The sequence below is a fragment of the Ammodytes marinus genome, assembly GCF_949987685.1.
Source record: "Ammodytes marinus genome assembly, chromosome: 16".
Lineage (NCBI taxonomy): Eukaryota > Metazoa > Chordata > Actinopteri > Uranoscopiformes > Ammodytidae > Ammodytes > Ammodytes marinus.
Window position 1 is genome coordinate 2,064,139 of NC_137220.1, and position 14,256 is coordinate 2,078,394.

At 40.8% G+C, this 14,256-nt stretch overlaps 2 protein-coding genes across 3 annotated transcripts in view; one reads left to right on the forward strand and one right to left on the reverse strand.

Annotated features, from left to right (window-relative positions):
• btr30 (bloodthirsty-related gene family, member 30) overlaps positions 1-3,189 on the forward strand; it is a 17,564-nt gene extending 14,375 nt beyond the window's left edge. The window contains exons 15-17 of one of the 2 annotated variants that reach the window (XR_013845240.1): positions 45-200; positions 1,130-2,326; positions 2,859-3,189. Coding sequence is in view for 1 of the 2 variants with exons in the window: in XM_080043138.1 (XP_079899264.1) it covers positions 45-200; positions 1,130-1,336 (363 nt within the window). In the remaining variant the exon portion in view is untranslated. Of the gene's footprint in view, positions 1-44; positions 201-1,129 lie in introns of both variants that reach the window. The other variant, XM_080043138.1, reaches the window with a different exon arrangement.
• Positions 3,190-6,683: 3,494 nt separating this feature from the next.
• On the reverse strand, positions 6,684-13,980 carry ube2m (ubiquitin conjugating enzyme E2 M). The gene is made up of 6 exons (XM_080044134.1): positions 13,724-13,980; positions 12,399-12,493; positions 11,504-11,542; positions 10,318-10,421; positions 9,682-9,745; positions 6,684-7,143 (listed from the first exon to the last, which is right to left on the reverse strand). Exons 1-6 carry the CDS (start codon positions 13,836-13,838, stop codon positions 7,003-7,005), a joined length of 558 nt encoding a protein of 185 aa, XP_079900260.1. The 5' UTR covers positions 13,839-13,980; the 3' UTR covers positions 6,684-7,002.
• Positions 13,981-14,256: the final 276 nt, after the last annotated feature.

Consider the following 14,256-nt stretch of genomic DNA (forward strand, 5'->3'; position numbering starts at 1 on the left):
TGTGTGTGTGTGTGTGCTCATATAACTGTATCTCTGTGTCTCAGGTGTTTGTGGGGGAGTCTAAGGACTGGAAGCTGGGTGTGGTGGGTGAGGCCGCCCAGAGGAAAGGTCTGTTTGACATGAGCCCGTCCAACGGATACTACGCCATCTGGTGGAGCGGGAGCCAACTGCGCGCGCTCACTGCACCCCCACTCACCAAGGTAACACCCTGTCTGTCTGTCTGTCTGTCTGTCTGCCTGTCTGTCTGTCTGACTGACTGTGAGTCTGTCTGTCTTTTTGTCTGTCTGTCTGTCTGTCTGTCTGTCTGACTGTGAGTCTGTCTGTCTTTTTGTCTGTCTGTCCGTCTGTCTGTCCGTCTGTCTCTCTATCTGTCTGTCTGTCTATCTATCTATCTAAATGGTAATGGTAAATGGACTTGTATAGCGCTATATCTCCGTTTATCACAGACCCAAAGCGCTTTACATTGTTTTTGTACACATTCACCCAGTCACACACACATTCATACACCGATAGCTGTCTGTCTGTCTATCTAAACTATCACCAGTTTGTAAACATTGCCATACTGAGAAATACAGAGAGAGTTTTGTGGAGCTGATGGGCTTAATCAACTTTGTGTCAACTCGTTTTGGTGATGGCTTGAATGTAACAACAGGCATTCATTCATATGAAAAAGTTACGCACTGCAGCTTTAATGTTAAATGTAAAAGGTCTTTTCCCCCTCACACAGGTAAAGAGCCCTACATGGAGTTCTCTAGTTCTTTATATATGGAGAAAATCCGTTATGAGATTCCAGGGAAAGCAGAGAAGTTTAAACAGACATGTTCAAGCCTTTCCTGGACTATATAACAGTACTGAAGGGACCTACATGACACCTCGTTGACTTTTTATTTTCTGCTTAACATTTACCTTTTTTAGTTTAAACAATGTCCTTAGAAACCTGTAAAGTAGAGTTGGTTGTTTATTTTATTTTGTCTTTTGTTTGTGTGTTCACTTTTTCAGTTTTGTGTAAAAAAAAAAATATATATATATAAAAAAATAAATAAATAAATTAAAGTTACACACTGCAGCTTTAATGTTAAATTTAAAGGTTGTTTGTTTCCCCCCCCCCCCCCCCAACCCCCCCACACAGGTGAAGAGCCCTACCAAGCTGCGTCAGGTGGGCGTGTTCCTGGACGTAGACGAAGGCCAGGTGTCATTCTATAACGTGAAGACAGGATCTGAGATATACACCTTCAGCGCGGCCCAGGAGTTCACCGGCAAGATGTTCCCTTTGCTGGGGACGGGAGACAAGGAGGTCCCCCTGGTGCTGGGGACAACACAACACCACCCAGCCTGATGCAGACAGACAGGCAGACAGACAGACAGACAGGCAGGCAGACAGACAGACAGACAGACAGGCAGGCAGGCAGGCAGGCAGGCAGGCAGGCAGACAGGCAGGCAGGCAAGCAGGCAGACAGACAGACAGGCAGACAGACACTCACACACACACTCACTCACTCACTCACTCACTCACTCACTCACTCACTCACTCACTCACTCACTCACTCACTCACTCACTCACTCACAATATTAAAGTTGCTATGAGGAACTTTTAAATATTTCTGAAACAGTCTAATTTTTTCCTCTGATGATCATAAATTACATGTAACAGCAAACGAGACCATCGGTGCAAAGAATGCTATTTTTATACAGTTTTTCTTAATGCCTTTGTCATGGGTATACGCTCACCCAGGAACAACAGCTGGCGTGGTAAAAACACTACCGCTTTTGTCCAAAGGGGGGCGCTAGAATGAACAAAAATGGAAAGTTCCTCGGAGCACCTTAAAGTTTTTTTTTTATGACAAAAAGTTCAATCCAATAGAAAACGATGCTGATATGACACAACAATTTTAGTTGGTTCCTTAAAAGGTTCATATTTGTTACGTACGGAATTATAACATGGGTTGCGTTCCGAATCGCATACTCTTTCTTTTTTCTATTCTACATACTACATCCGACGATAAAAAGAATCTAGTTAGGATGCAGTAGGCATACTATTGGGACATACTTTTCTCTCTTATTTCATCATAACATTGCGCCTTGATCTTGCCTCTTGCTTTTATATCCGTCGCATCCCCGTTTGTTTTCATAATGAGGCTTCGTCGATGTTACGTCACTTCACGTGCGCACCGGATTGTGGGTCAGAACACAAACAATCTTGGCCGCATGAAGTAGGACATCCGGGTACTTCTAACCATCCTAAATCTGGCCACAAGAATCGGGACATCCTAAATCTTTTTTCTACATACTATATAGTAGAAAGTATGAGATTCGGAACGCAACCTAAGTTTTTTCTTATGAGTTTTCGATCCCGGGAAGTTTCAATCTTTTACCACAGCACCACCCAGCCACGAATATATACTCGCGAAAATCATTTTTATTTTTTTTCCATTTGACAACAATACCAAAGGAAATCAACATACTTTGTCATTTTAAAAGCTTAAAACTTAAAATGGCTCAAATATTTCCCATACTCTGTCTCTAACTTCACTTTTTGTTTTAATTATTTGTGTGACAGGAAAGAATGACATGTTTCTGTAAAGCCAGGTTTCCAGTGAAGATGTTATATTTTCATATGTGGTTATGACAACATGTTATATGGTTAACGTGCATTACAAATATATATATAATGTGATATTTCTTTTTTTAGATAAGACAATTTATCCTGTAGAAACTACAAGCATCTGCAAGTTATGAATGTTCGAAACTAGAACCAACCGACAAAAGCAAAACGCCTTAACGAAGCATATTTGGGACTTTTTGGAAAAAAAAATGCCGACCAACGCATTAATCTAGTTGTGGAAACCTCATATATGCAGGTAAACTAAGTAAGAGTGTGTCTAGTAAGTAAGGCTTGTATCCCTCCAAGTGTATTTATGCGCCTTACTTAATTTACCCGTGTATATATAAGGTTTCCCCCAACTGTATTAATGCGTTAGTCGGCGAAAAATTGTCCATAAATTGTCATAAAAGTCCCACGTTTTCTTCGTTAAGGCGCTTTTGATTTTGTCCGTTGGTTCTAGTGGTGAAAATTCTAAGATTATGGTTCATGATTCTGGTGAAAGATGTTTTTGTACTCAAAGCGGTCAAAACTAAAACTGTGTATTTTAAACTTTGACAAAGAAAGAAATAAAGGAATAAAATGTAAAAGCTTAACATGTGTAATAATAAATTATTCAAACCTGAGTTCACAGGTCATGTACATTTTTAAAATTTTCATAATCAAAAACAGAAATTTGTATCCAACTTTTTTTTCTATTCTACATACTACATCTGATCATAAAAAGTCTCTAGTTAGCATGCAGTATGCTACAATTGGGACATACTTTAACTTATTTATTTCATCCTAACGTGGCTCCTTGAACTTGATTTAGTATGCTTAAAAATACACGGATTCCCACTTCATCCAGTCGAGAATTTTAGTGTTAAAACCAGCAGCTTTTTGGGCGATTCTGACCCACAATCCACTGCAGCAGAAGTTACATCACATGGACTGAGCCTCCCGGTGAAAACAACCAGCGATGAGACGGATATAAAAGCAAGAGGCAAGATCAAGGAGCCATGTTAGGATGACATAAATAAGTTAAAGTATGTCCCAGTTGTAGCATACTGCATCCTAACTAGATACTGTTTATGGTCAGATGTAGTATGTAGAATAGAGAAAAGAAAGAGTATGAGATTTGGAACGCAGTATATCTCTACACTGGCCTGGGAAGTTTAATGTGAGTTGATAAATGAACCTTAGTCACCTGTGTGTTGTGATATCACAAACTAACCCTACGTTCCAAATCACATACCTTTTCTTTTTACTACACTACATACTAAAGTACAGAAGAGTTTTAGTCTTTTTACTACACTACATACTAAAGTACACAAGAGTTTTAGTCTTTTTACTACACTACATACTAAAGTACAGACGAGTTTTAGTCTTTTTACTACACTACATACTAAAGTACAGAAGAGTTTTAGTCTTTTTACTACACTACATACTAAAGTACAGAAGAGTTTTAGTCTTTTTACTACACTACATACTAAAGTACAGAAGAGTTTTAGTCTTTTTACTACACTACATACTAAAGTACAGAAGAGTTTTAGTCTTTTTACTACACTACATACTAAAGTACAGAAGAGTTTTAGTCTTTTTACTACACTACATACTAAAGTACAGAAGAGTTTTAGGGCCCCAGACGGGAGAGGAAAAAAAATTAGATAAGGAAGTTTTTTTTCCCCATTATGTCGAGAAATGTCAAGAATAAAGACGAATACTCCAACATGCTATTGGAGTTAGTGGGGGCATTTATGTATTTTCAGCATTCTACAATTGACGTGCATGTACTGGGACATCCTAAATCTTTTTCTGGCATACTAAATAGTAGGGAAGTATGGGGATTGGAACGCAGGGTCAGTGTCTGTCTGTGTGTTGTGTTTCAAGCGGACATCATCACCACGGTTATAATCATTCAAGTTCATATTTTATTTAACATAAATCATATTGCAGTCGATGTGAACAGCCGGGGTTTTCGATATACACAGTAGAATCGTAACATTTTAATCCCCCCCCTCCCTCGCCCACCCTCCCCCTCCCTCGCCCTCCCTAACCCCAAACCCTCCCACACCCACAAACAAAATAATATACTAAAACCATCTCGCCCGCCTCCTTTAAAGGTACAATTCAGTATTTTTGAAGTGTGGTTGTATGAAGTACTTCTGCATTAGTTAGTGTGTTAACTTATGGAGATGGTTGTCTGTCACTATAAAGAGTTTGGGGGAGACGTGGATGTAGCAGAAGTCTGTGTGTGTGTGTGTGTGTGTGTGTGTGTGTGTGTGTGTGTGTGTGTGTGTGTGAAGAAAAAAAACCCATGTCTATAAATGCTTAACCAAAGAATAAATATCCATTCAATTGTACACTAAATTTAGCTAAGCATTTATATACGAGGAGAAAAAAAAACGTTTTTCATCTGGCCCCCTCTGCAGCAGTACAATGTTGACCTCTGCTACAGCCACGTCTCCCCTCAAACTCCTTATAGTGACTGACGGCCATCTCCATAAGGTTACACACTAGACTATGCAGAAGGACTAAATACAAGCACACTTCAACAATACTGAATTATCACTTTTAAAACACACTGATCCCCCGCCCCTCCCACCCACCCACTTGACACAACGCTCTGCCGCCTGACGCAAAGTGTGTGTGTGTGTGTGTGATTTAGCAGCAAACTCCAAAGTTGTTGCAGATTTTCAAAAAAATAAAAAATCTCAACGCTACAAACGTCATGTTGCAAGGTTCCAAATTATTTGAAATATTATAGCCTTTTCAAGACAGAAGTAAATGGGAAGAATTAGCCCCCTCCCTCCCTCGCACACGTACCCCACAAGTCACTAAAACGCTCCTCAGTTTTGCGAGATACATTTTTTCAAGGTGCTTCTGCTTTCAGTTGTAACACACAAGCCCCTCCCTCCTACTCTATACTTAAAGACACATACCTAGTGACAGTTGATAGTCATGCAGGTTGAAAACATAAAAATAAAAAGGTTTTTTTTTAGGAACTTAAGGCGAACCTGCTAGAACTCAAGGTACTATATTTTTAAGGCGAATCTCTGGGTTAAGACTGTATGCTTCTCCCATTATGCTAACCCACTCCCTTTCTGTTGTTAAACGCTGCCATGTTAAATTACCATTATCGTGCACTTTTTTGTTTGTTTGTTTGTTGTTGCATTCAAGTGCTCCTCGGATATGTCAGAATTTCCGAGTTCGGAGTTTGGGAAGTTGTTCGTATGACTTTGGTGTTCTCACGTCAGAATGCTATTAAAACTACAAAACAACATGGATGCTATGAAAAAGGCCGTTTAAAAAGGACCATTACTGCTCAGAAATTTAAAACTCAAAAATACTTCTTGGTATTTTCGTGTCAACTAGAGGAAAAGTAACATCTCCTTTTTCCCGCTCTGTCGATGGCACCAAAATCTTTTCCCAGTTTTGCGAGGTTGTTGTTCCCATTTAAGCAAGCGTTCGCGTGCATTTTTTACAACTCAGAATCCCGATTTTTCCCGACAGCACATGAATGCAACATAAGCCCTCTCCCCCCTCTATACGAACTGCGAACATTTCTTGGGCTTAATCCATCTCTGTGAAACTTAACCTAAATCTGCTGTGGGAATTTTAAGAGACGGCTCGGCTTTTGTTAAGGGTGAATTTGGAGTTTGCTGCGTTATGAAATTTTTTCTAAGAACCAATAAAAAAAAGTGCCTAAAACAAAAAGAGAGAGGGGGGGGGGGGCTTGTCCTTGTCCATACGCCCCCCCTCTCCCCTCCCCCACACACACACACACGCCAAATAAAAAAATTCAAAGAAAGAAAAGAAATGTAGGGAACAACGTCATAATCATTATTATAATCGTAGCATCAGCGTTGTGGCATTTTTTTTTCTCAAATCGCTGACTCACTCGAGCAACATTCACTGAATCCCCCCCCCCCCTCCCTCCCTCCCGCCCCCCAGGAAAAAAAAAAACTCAGCCATTGTCACCTTATGGCTTCTGCATGCGGTCAGCTTTAATATGTATCATTTCCAGTCCAGTTCTATTGTGTTGTTGTAGTTGTGCGTCCCCCCCCCTCCCTCCCCTCCCTCCCCCCCTCCCCATGTGGCAATGTGTAAACGGTCGCACGCTGGAAATAAAAACAGAAAAAAAAAATATATAATAATAATAATAACAAGGGAGGAAATGGGAGGAGTTTTTTTTTTCTGTCTTCTTCGTTGGTGTATTTTGTTTTTAAAACTGAAAAGCGTCTTCTGGTTTGTTTGTAGCGTGCTGTTGCTATCCTGTCTGTGGCCACGGCAACAGAGCAGGACTGAGGAAGTAAAAACAGGAGTAGGGATTTTTTGGGAGGGAGGGAGGGAGGGAGGGAGAATGAATGAATAGGGGGTGAATGGGGGGAGAAGGAAGTGAAGGATTGTGGGATATGGAGTTATTTAAGACATCTCTCGAAGTAGGTAGCGCCGACGTAGCCTCCTCTCAGCGAGCGGTGAACATTCTGCTCAAACAACCGTCGGTTTGTTTGGAGAACTTCTGCTGCTTCTTTGTTCAACGGGTCCTCGGGGTTCGGCTCCTTTAGGGGGCGAGAGAGAGGGCGAGAGACATTAGGTTAGTGTTACAGAGAGAGAGAGAGAGAGAGAGAGAGAGACATTAGGTTAGTAGTATAGAGAGAGAGAGGGAGAGCGAGAGAGAGAGGGCGAGAGACATTAGGTTAGTAGTATAGAGAGAGAGAGGGAGAGAGAGAGAGACATTAGGTTAGTGATACAGAGAGAGAGAGAGAGAGAGAGAGAGACATTAGGTTAGTATTACAGAGAGAGAGACATTAGGTTAGTATTAGAGAGAGAGAGGGAGACGTTAGTGTTACAGAGACATTAGGTTAGTATTAGAGAGAGAGAGAGAGAGAGAGAGAGAGACATTAGGTTAGTATTACAGAGAGAGAGAGAGAGAGAGAGAGAGACATTAGGTTAGTGTTATAGAGAGAGAGAGAGGGCGAGAGAGACGTTAGTGTTACAGAGAGAGGGAGAGAGAGACATTAGGTTAGTGATACAGAAAGAGAGAGAGGGCGAGAGACATTAGGTTAGTATTACAGAGAGAGAGAGGGCGAGAGAGACATTAGGTTAGTGTTACAGAGAGAGAGGGAGAGAGAGACATTAGGTTAGTATTAGAGAGAGAGAGGAGAAGGGAGAGACAGACAGAGAGTAGAGAGAGAGAGAGAGAGAGAGAGAGAGAGAGAGAGAGAGAGAGGGAGAGAGAGAGAGAGAGAGAGAGAGAGAGAGAGAGAGAGAGGGGGAGAGAGAGAGAGAGAGAGAGAGAGAGAGAGAGAGAGAGAGAGAGAGAGAGAGAGAGAGAGAGAGAGAGAGAGACATTAGGTTAGTGTTATAGAGAGAGAGAGAGGGCGGGAGACATTAGGTTAGTATTAGAGAGAGAGAGGGCGAGAGACATTAGGTTAGTGTTACAGAGAGACAGAGAGACAGACAGACAGACAGACAGACAGACAGACAGATTAATGATGACGTCACGGAGGGACACACAGATTCAAGATGATGGGTGTGCGATATTGACAAAATAATCCCTCAACATTTTGGTGGATTTTTAATGATGACGATAATTGACAATATTTAGCATCCTTCAAATGTGTTTGTAAAAGCCTTGCACCAGCTCACTCTTGTTAATAGAATAGTAGATAGTAGATAGTAGAGAGAGAGGGCGAGAGAGACGTTAGTGTTACAGAGAGAGAGAGAGAGAGAGAGAGAGGGCGAGAGACATTAGGTTAGTGTTATAGAGAGAGAGAGAGAGAGAGAGAGAGAGAGAGACAGAGAGAGACAGAGAGACATTAGGTTAGTGTTATAGAGAGAGAGGGAGAGAGAGACATTAGGTTAGTATTAGAGAGAGAGACATTAGGTTAGTATTAGAGAGAGAGAGAGAGGGCGAGAGACATTAGGTTAGTGTTATAGAGAGAGGGAGGGAGAGAGAGGAGAAGGGGAGGGAGAGAGAGACCGACAGAGAGTAGGGAGAGAGAGACATTAGGTTAGTATTACAGAGAGAGAGAGAGAGAGAGAGCGAGAGACATTAGGTTAGTATTACAGAGAGAGAGGGGCAGTGTGTAATATGACATCATCAAGAAAGTTCTAGAAAGTTCTAGAAAGTTCTAGAATGCAACACTCCCTGGGTAACCCCAACCCTTTTGAATAATAACAGAAGCGGGGCGCCTTTAGCTCAGTTGGTAGGGCGTCCCCCTCCCGGGCCGGGCCCAGCAGCAGACCCGGGTTCGATTCCCACCCGCGGTCGTTCTCTGCATGTCACTCCCCTCTCTGCCCCATTTCAACTCTGTCTCTCTGCACTATCAATAAAGCATAGAAATGCCCAAAAAATATCTTTAGAAAAAAAAATAATAATAATAGAAGCTACAGTGGCCTTCAAGGACAAGAACAATTCTAAATGCTAAACAATGCACCTGATGACATTCCAAAAACATGGATGCCTCCATAAGACCTGCCTCCTCAATGTACAAAATGTAATATTAATATTTGTAATTCTCCACTCAGGAGGATAATTCAGATTATTGGCAGAGGTGATTTTACACCAATGAGGACATATTGATGAATGAGGATATTGATTTTAGCTAATAAATTACTTCAAATGTTACACAATGCCCCTTTAATGCTAATATGTCTCATTGTTATCTCTGCAGCTATCTGTACCGAGGATAAAGCCTTACTCTTTCTGATGTTATGGTGGAGCAGCTATACATTAATAAATATTAAAAAAATATATATTGTTACTAAAACACAAGGACAGTAATGTGTGGTTTGCATCAGAAGAATAGGCTTACATCACCCTTAACCTTAAGTGTTTCCAAGGCAAAATAGATTTACTATGACTGTGAGTGTGTGAGTGTGAGAGTGTGAGCGTGTGTGTGTGTGAGTGTGTGAGAGAGTGAGTGAGTGTGAGAGTGAGAGTGAGTGAGTGAGTGTGTGAGAGTGAGTGCGTGTGTGCGAGTGTGTGTGTGTGTGTGTGTGAGAGTGAGTGAGTGAGTGAGAGAGTGTGTGTGTGAGTGAGAGTGCGAGTGTGTGAGCGTGCGTGCGTGTGAGCGAGTGTGTGATTGACTCACTAGAAATAGATACTGTAGACCGTAGATGATTGAGTTTATCGTCAACACAGGCTTCCAGTCCTCTCTACAGGAAAAAAAACAGAGACAGTTAGTTACAGAATATCTATCTATCTATCTATCTATCTATCTATCTATCTATCTATCTATCTATCTATCTATAAAGCAATCTGTCTGTCTGTGACTCGCATATCTCTGTGTTAGTCAGATCGGCCTGAGCTTCCGGATATGGCTTGCGCACGGCATCCTTGATTGATTATGAAGTTTTGGACCAAATATGTAGAAGTTATCATATTTATATCATGCTGGCGGCGAATACATGCGCACACTGAAGGCCACAGTAACGACGGGCATGAAGTAGTCTCCGGCTAAACCCCGCCTCCCTCTGATTTGATTGGCTGCTGCGACCAAAAGCTTGAAATGAGTGACGAGCGGGACACACACAGCAGACCGGCTTCCTACGGGCACTGCACTAGTAGTTATAATGCACACACACACTCCCTTTTTGTCAAAATCTATGAAAATTCTCCTCATTTAGACATGTCAAATACAAATTAAACATATCAAAAATAACAAAATGAAAAGCAGAAAAAAATACCATAGACAAAAAAGATGTTTTCTAGAATACATTTCACCAACCTTAAGATATTTAGGCAGACGTTTCCTTCTAGGTCGATGTTGGGGTGATACACCATCGTCTCACACTTTACCTTGGGGGGGTCATGGGGGTAACCCTGCCCTACCTGACACACAGACAGACAGACAGACAGACACACAGACAGACAGACAGACAGACAGACAGACAGACAGACACACAGACAGGCAGACAGACACGCACACAGTTTAATACAAATAAATAAAATAAAGGTGAGGACATCTAGACTCGTTTAAATGCTGTGTTAATCTCATGCTTTATTCTCATATAATTCAAGAAGTTAGGGATGCTCCGATCAATCAAACACCGATTTAAAAAAAGGCAAATTGGCAGATTTTTTAATTTAGTGTTAAAGCTGCAGTGTGTAGAATTTTGGGTTTTATTTCCTAGCAGATTTTGTAGAAAGTAATTATAATATCCATAAGTACGTTTAATTTAGTGCATAATAGATGAATTTTTTTTTTTTTATTATTATTTTTTTCCTTAGAAAGGGTCTCATATATGTCCATATTTCTCCATACTTTGGACCAAGGCCTTGTCACCGCCATTTTGGAAGTGTCATAGTTGGAATGTCATCAGGTGCATTGTTTCGAATTTAGAATTGTTCTTGTCCTTGAAGGCCACTGTAGCTTCTGTTATTATTCGAAAGGGTTGGGGTTACCCAGGGAGCGTTGCATTCTAGAACTTTCTAGAACTTACTTGATGATGTCATATTACACCTTTAAAGGGGCACTGTGTAACATTTTAAGTAATTTATTAGCTAAAATCAATATCCTCATTCATCAATATGTCCTCATTGGTGTAAAATCACCTCTGCCAATAATCTGAATTATCCTCCTGAGCGGAGAATTACAAATATTAATGTTACATTTTCTACATTGAGCAGGCAAGTCTTATGGAGGCATCAAAGTTTTTGGAATGTCATCAGGTGTATTGTTTAAAATGTAGAATTGTTCTTGTCCTTGAAGTCCACTGTAGCTTCTGTTATTATTCAAATAGGGTTGGGGTTACCCAGGGAGCGTTGCATTCTAGAACTTTGTAGAACTTTCTTGATGATGTCATATTACACAGTGCACCTTTTTAACATTTTTTCCTGGATTTTGTATAAAGATCAAACGAAGGGGACAGGTGTGTGTCAGATCAAACGAAGGGGACAGGTGTGTGTCTCACCTTAAAGCCGAAGACAAATTTCCCTCCTTTGTAAAAACCCTGTGGAGAACAAACAGAGAGTGTGTCAGAGAAGTGAAACATTTTCTAAGGTTTATTCTCCAAAACTGAATAAACAAACTTTTCCTCACAGAAAAAATGTAGATCCCTGGAACACTGTTTGAAGTCAGAAAGCTTCCTGAAAAGTTACTGTTTCACTTTTGTTGTTGTTTACAGCAGCAGGGCCCACAGTTTGGTTTACAAACATATTCTAGTCTTACGTTTGGTTCCAGGTGCCTCAAAATAATTAGATTTATGATGATAGAATTATTCAACGCTAAGAATTACATGTAGAGAAAATATGTTTAGTGAACTAACTGCAGGCTCTGTGAATGTAAACAAACCCCCCTCCTCTAAAACGGTATAGTGCACCTTTAATCTAATATAATTCTGTCCCACACACACACACCTTTAACAAGACATTGGTTGCGTTCCGAATTGCATACTCTTTCTTTTTTCTATTCTACATACTACATCTGACGATAAAAAGAATCTAGTTAGGATGCAGTAGGCATACTATTGGGACATACTTTTCTCTCTTATTTCATCATAACATTGCGCCTTGATCTTGCCTCTTGCTTTTATATCCGTCGCATCCCCGTTTGTTTTCATATGGAGGCTTCGTCGATGTGACGTCACTTCACGTGCGCACTGGATTGTGGGTCAGAATCGCCCAAATAGGATGCACTTTTCAACACTAACAATCTTGGCCGCATGAAGTAGGACATCCGGGTACTTCTAACCATCCTAAATCTGGCCACAAGAATCGGGACATCCTAAATCTTTTTCCTACATACTATATAGTAGAAAGTATGCGATTCGGAACGCAACCATAATTGAATGTATTTTATGACTTCACCTCGTCTGGGGAGATGATGAGTCTGAAGTTGAGCAGATCATCGTTATCGGGGAAGTCGATCTCACACGTCTTTGGCAGGTTCAACTCATTGATGTCTGAGACACGCGCACACACACACACACACACACACGCACACACACACACACACACACACACACACACACACACAGAGAAGAAATACAAAGAAAAGTATGTAATGAACAAGTGGAAACTGTTAGTTGTAACCGATCATCAAACGTCTTGTTCTGCAGTCCAGCCAAAAATGTGCAGTGAATGATTCCGGAGAACGCTTGTTGTCAAAATCAGTGAATATCTCCTCATGATCTGCTACCAATTTATAGGCATATGTTTGAGTAGAATGAACATATTGATTTTATACTATAAACCACTGACAACATTTCTACCAAATTCCAATACATGTTGTTGTCGTTAAGAGCATTTTTTTAATAAGTTATGTAGGCCTAGAGATGAAGATTTAAGAAAAATACAGACTGGTCTCTTAATTTTTTTTTCCGGAGCTGTTGATGCTTCGTGACAGTAACTTAACTGTTAACCATTAGCATCTAGCTGTTGACAAGTTGTTATTAAGATTAATTACTTTCCTATTTGAACTTAAAACCAAATTGAACCATCGCTACATATAAAGCAACCTCAATCTCAACCTTAGCAACCGTAACTAGCTCCTTAGCTGCCTCAGTAAAATGTAACTAAAAGTGGATTTTAAGCAGGTAAAGCTAGAAAGACTTATTATTAGTGGCTCATTTAGTTAGCTTACACTGCTAACTTAGCGTAGCTGACTGTGTTCCGGGTATAGTGTTAATTAAATGGGTGTTTTTACCTTATGCTAATTAACAGGGTAGCTAAAAGACGTAAGCTAAAATCAGTCCATGCTAAAGTTAGCCTTCTACCTGTTAGTTGTTAGCCTGTGGTTTATATTAACCACGGGGGTCTGACGGGTTAGTTATCCCATTTATAGTGACCAAGCCTCGGCATAGGGACTGACCACAGCCCGGTTAGTGTTGTTAATGGGTGTTTTGCAGTGTGTGCTACAATATACGGTTTATAAATGCGCTAATAAGGCTAGCTGCCGTTAGGTAACAAACAGCACTGACACCAACCTCCAACGCCAAAGTTAGCATGCTAGCTTGTTAGTTAGCTTGTGGTTTATTTTAACCAACGGACGGGGCTATGAAGGGATAGTTCCCCAGAAGATAGTGACCAGGCCACGGCTATTGGACTGACCAGGCCTCGGTGAAAGTGTATTTTCCACTGGGACTTCCATGGACCTTTTAAATTAAACTAACTAACTAACTAAAACTACCCACCTTTCTGCACTCGGAGTTGGGCAGCGCTGGCCTTCTTTCCCCCGGACCCGGCTCGGTTACCTCCGGCAGATTCCTCGTCTTTCTTCTGCTGTTTTAGGGAAAAGAGCTTAATCATCTTCAGTTGTTGGCTAATAAAATGTTTTTATGTGTGTTATTCTGCGTCCTAGCGCTCTCCGGCTGTCTGTATGGGTCCGTGTTGGATGGTTATTTAGGTTTTTTTTTTTAGGCGACTGGCTTCCGATCGGCTTGATGGAGCCGGCGATATACTACCTAATCACAACGCTAGCCTAGCATATTAGCATTGGGGGGGAGGGGGGTAGGTGTCATTTAATTACGACATATGGGTTCCCAAACCTTTTTTGACTTGCTGCAACTCTCAGCTCTTTTTAAATCGAATCTGAAGACTGTTTTCTGTTTTATATGTTTTATATAGGCTAATGTATTTTATTTAAACTGTTCATTGTTAATGTGTTGTTGTGTTGAAAAATAACAATATTTTACGCCAGTAGTCCCAAACCTTTTTTTTTACTTAC

Excerpts from the sequence above, each read along its gene's own strand:
- ube2m (XM_080044134.1), bottom strand. The coding sequence starts at position 13,838 with ATGATTAAGCTCTTTTCCCTAAAACAGCAGAAGAAAGACGAGGAATCT. Across the intron at positions 12,494-13,723 it reads CCAACTCCGAGTGCAGAAAG|ACATCAATGAGTTGAACCTG; the intron begins GTGGGTAGTTTT and ends CGCGTGTCTCAG. Across the intron at positions 11,543-12,398 it reads TCATCATCTCCCCAGACGAG|GGTTTTTACAAAGGAGGGAA; the intron begins GTGAAGTCATAA and ends TGTTCTCCACAG.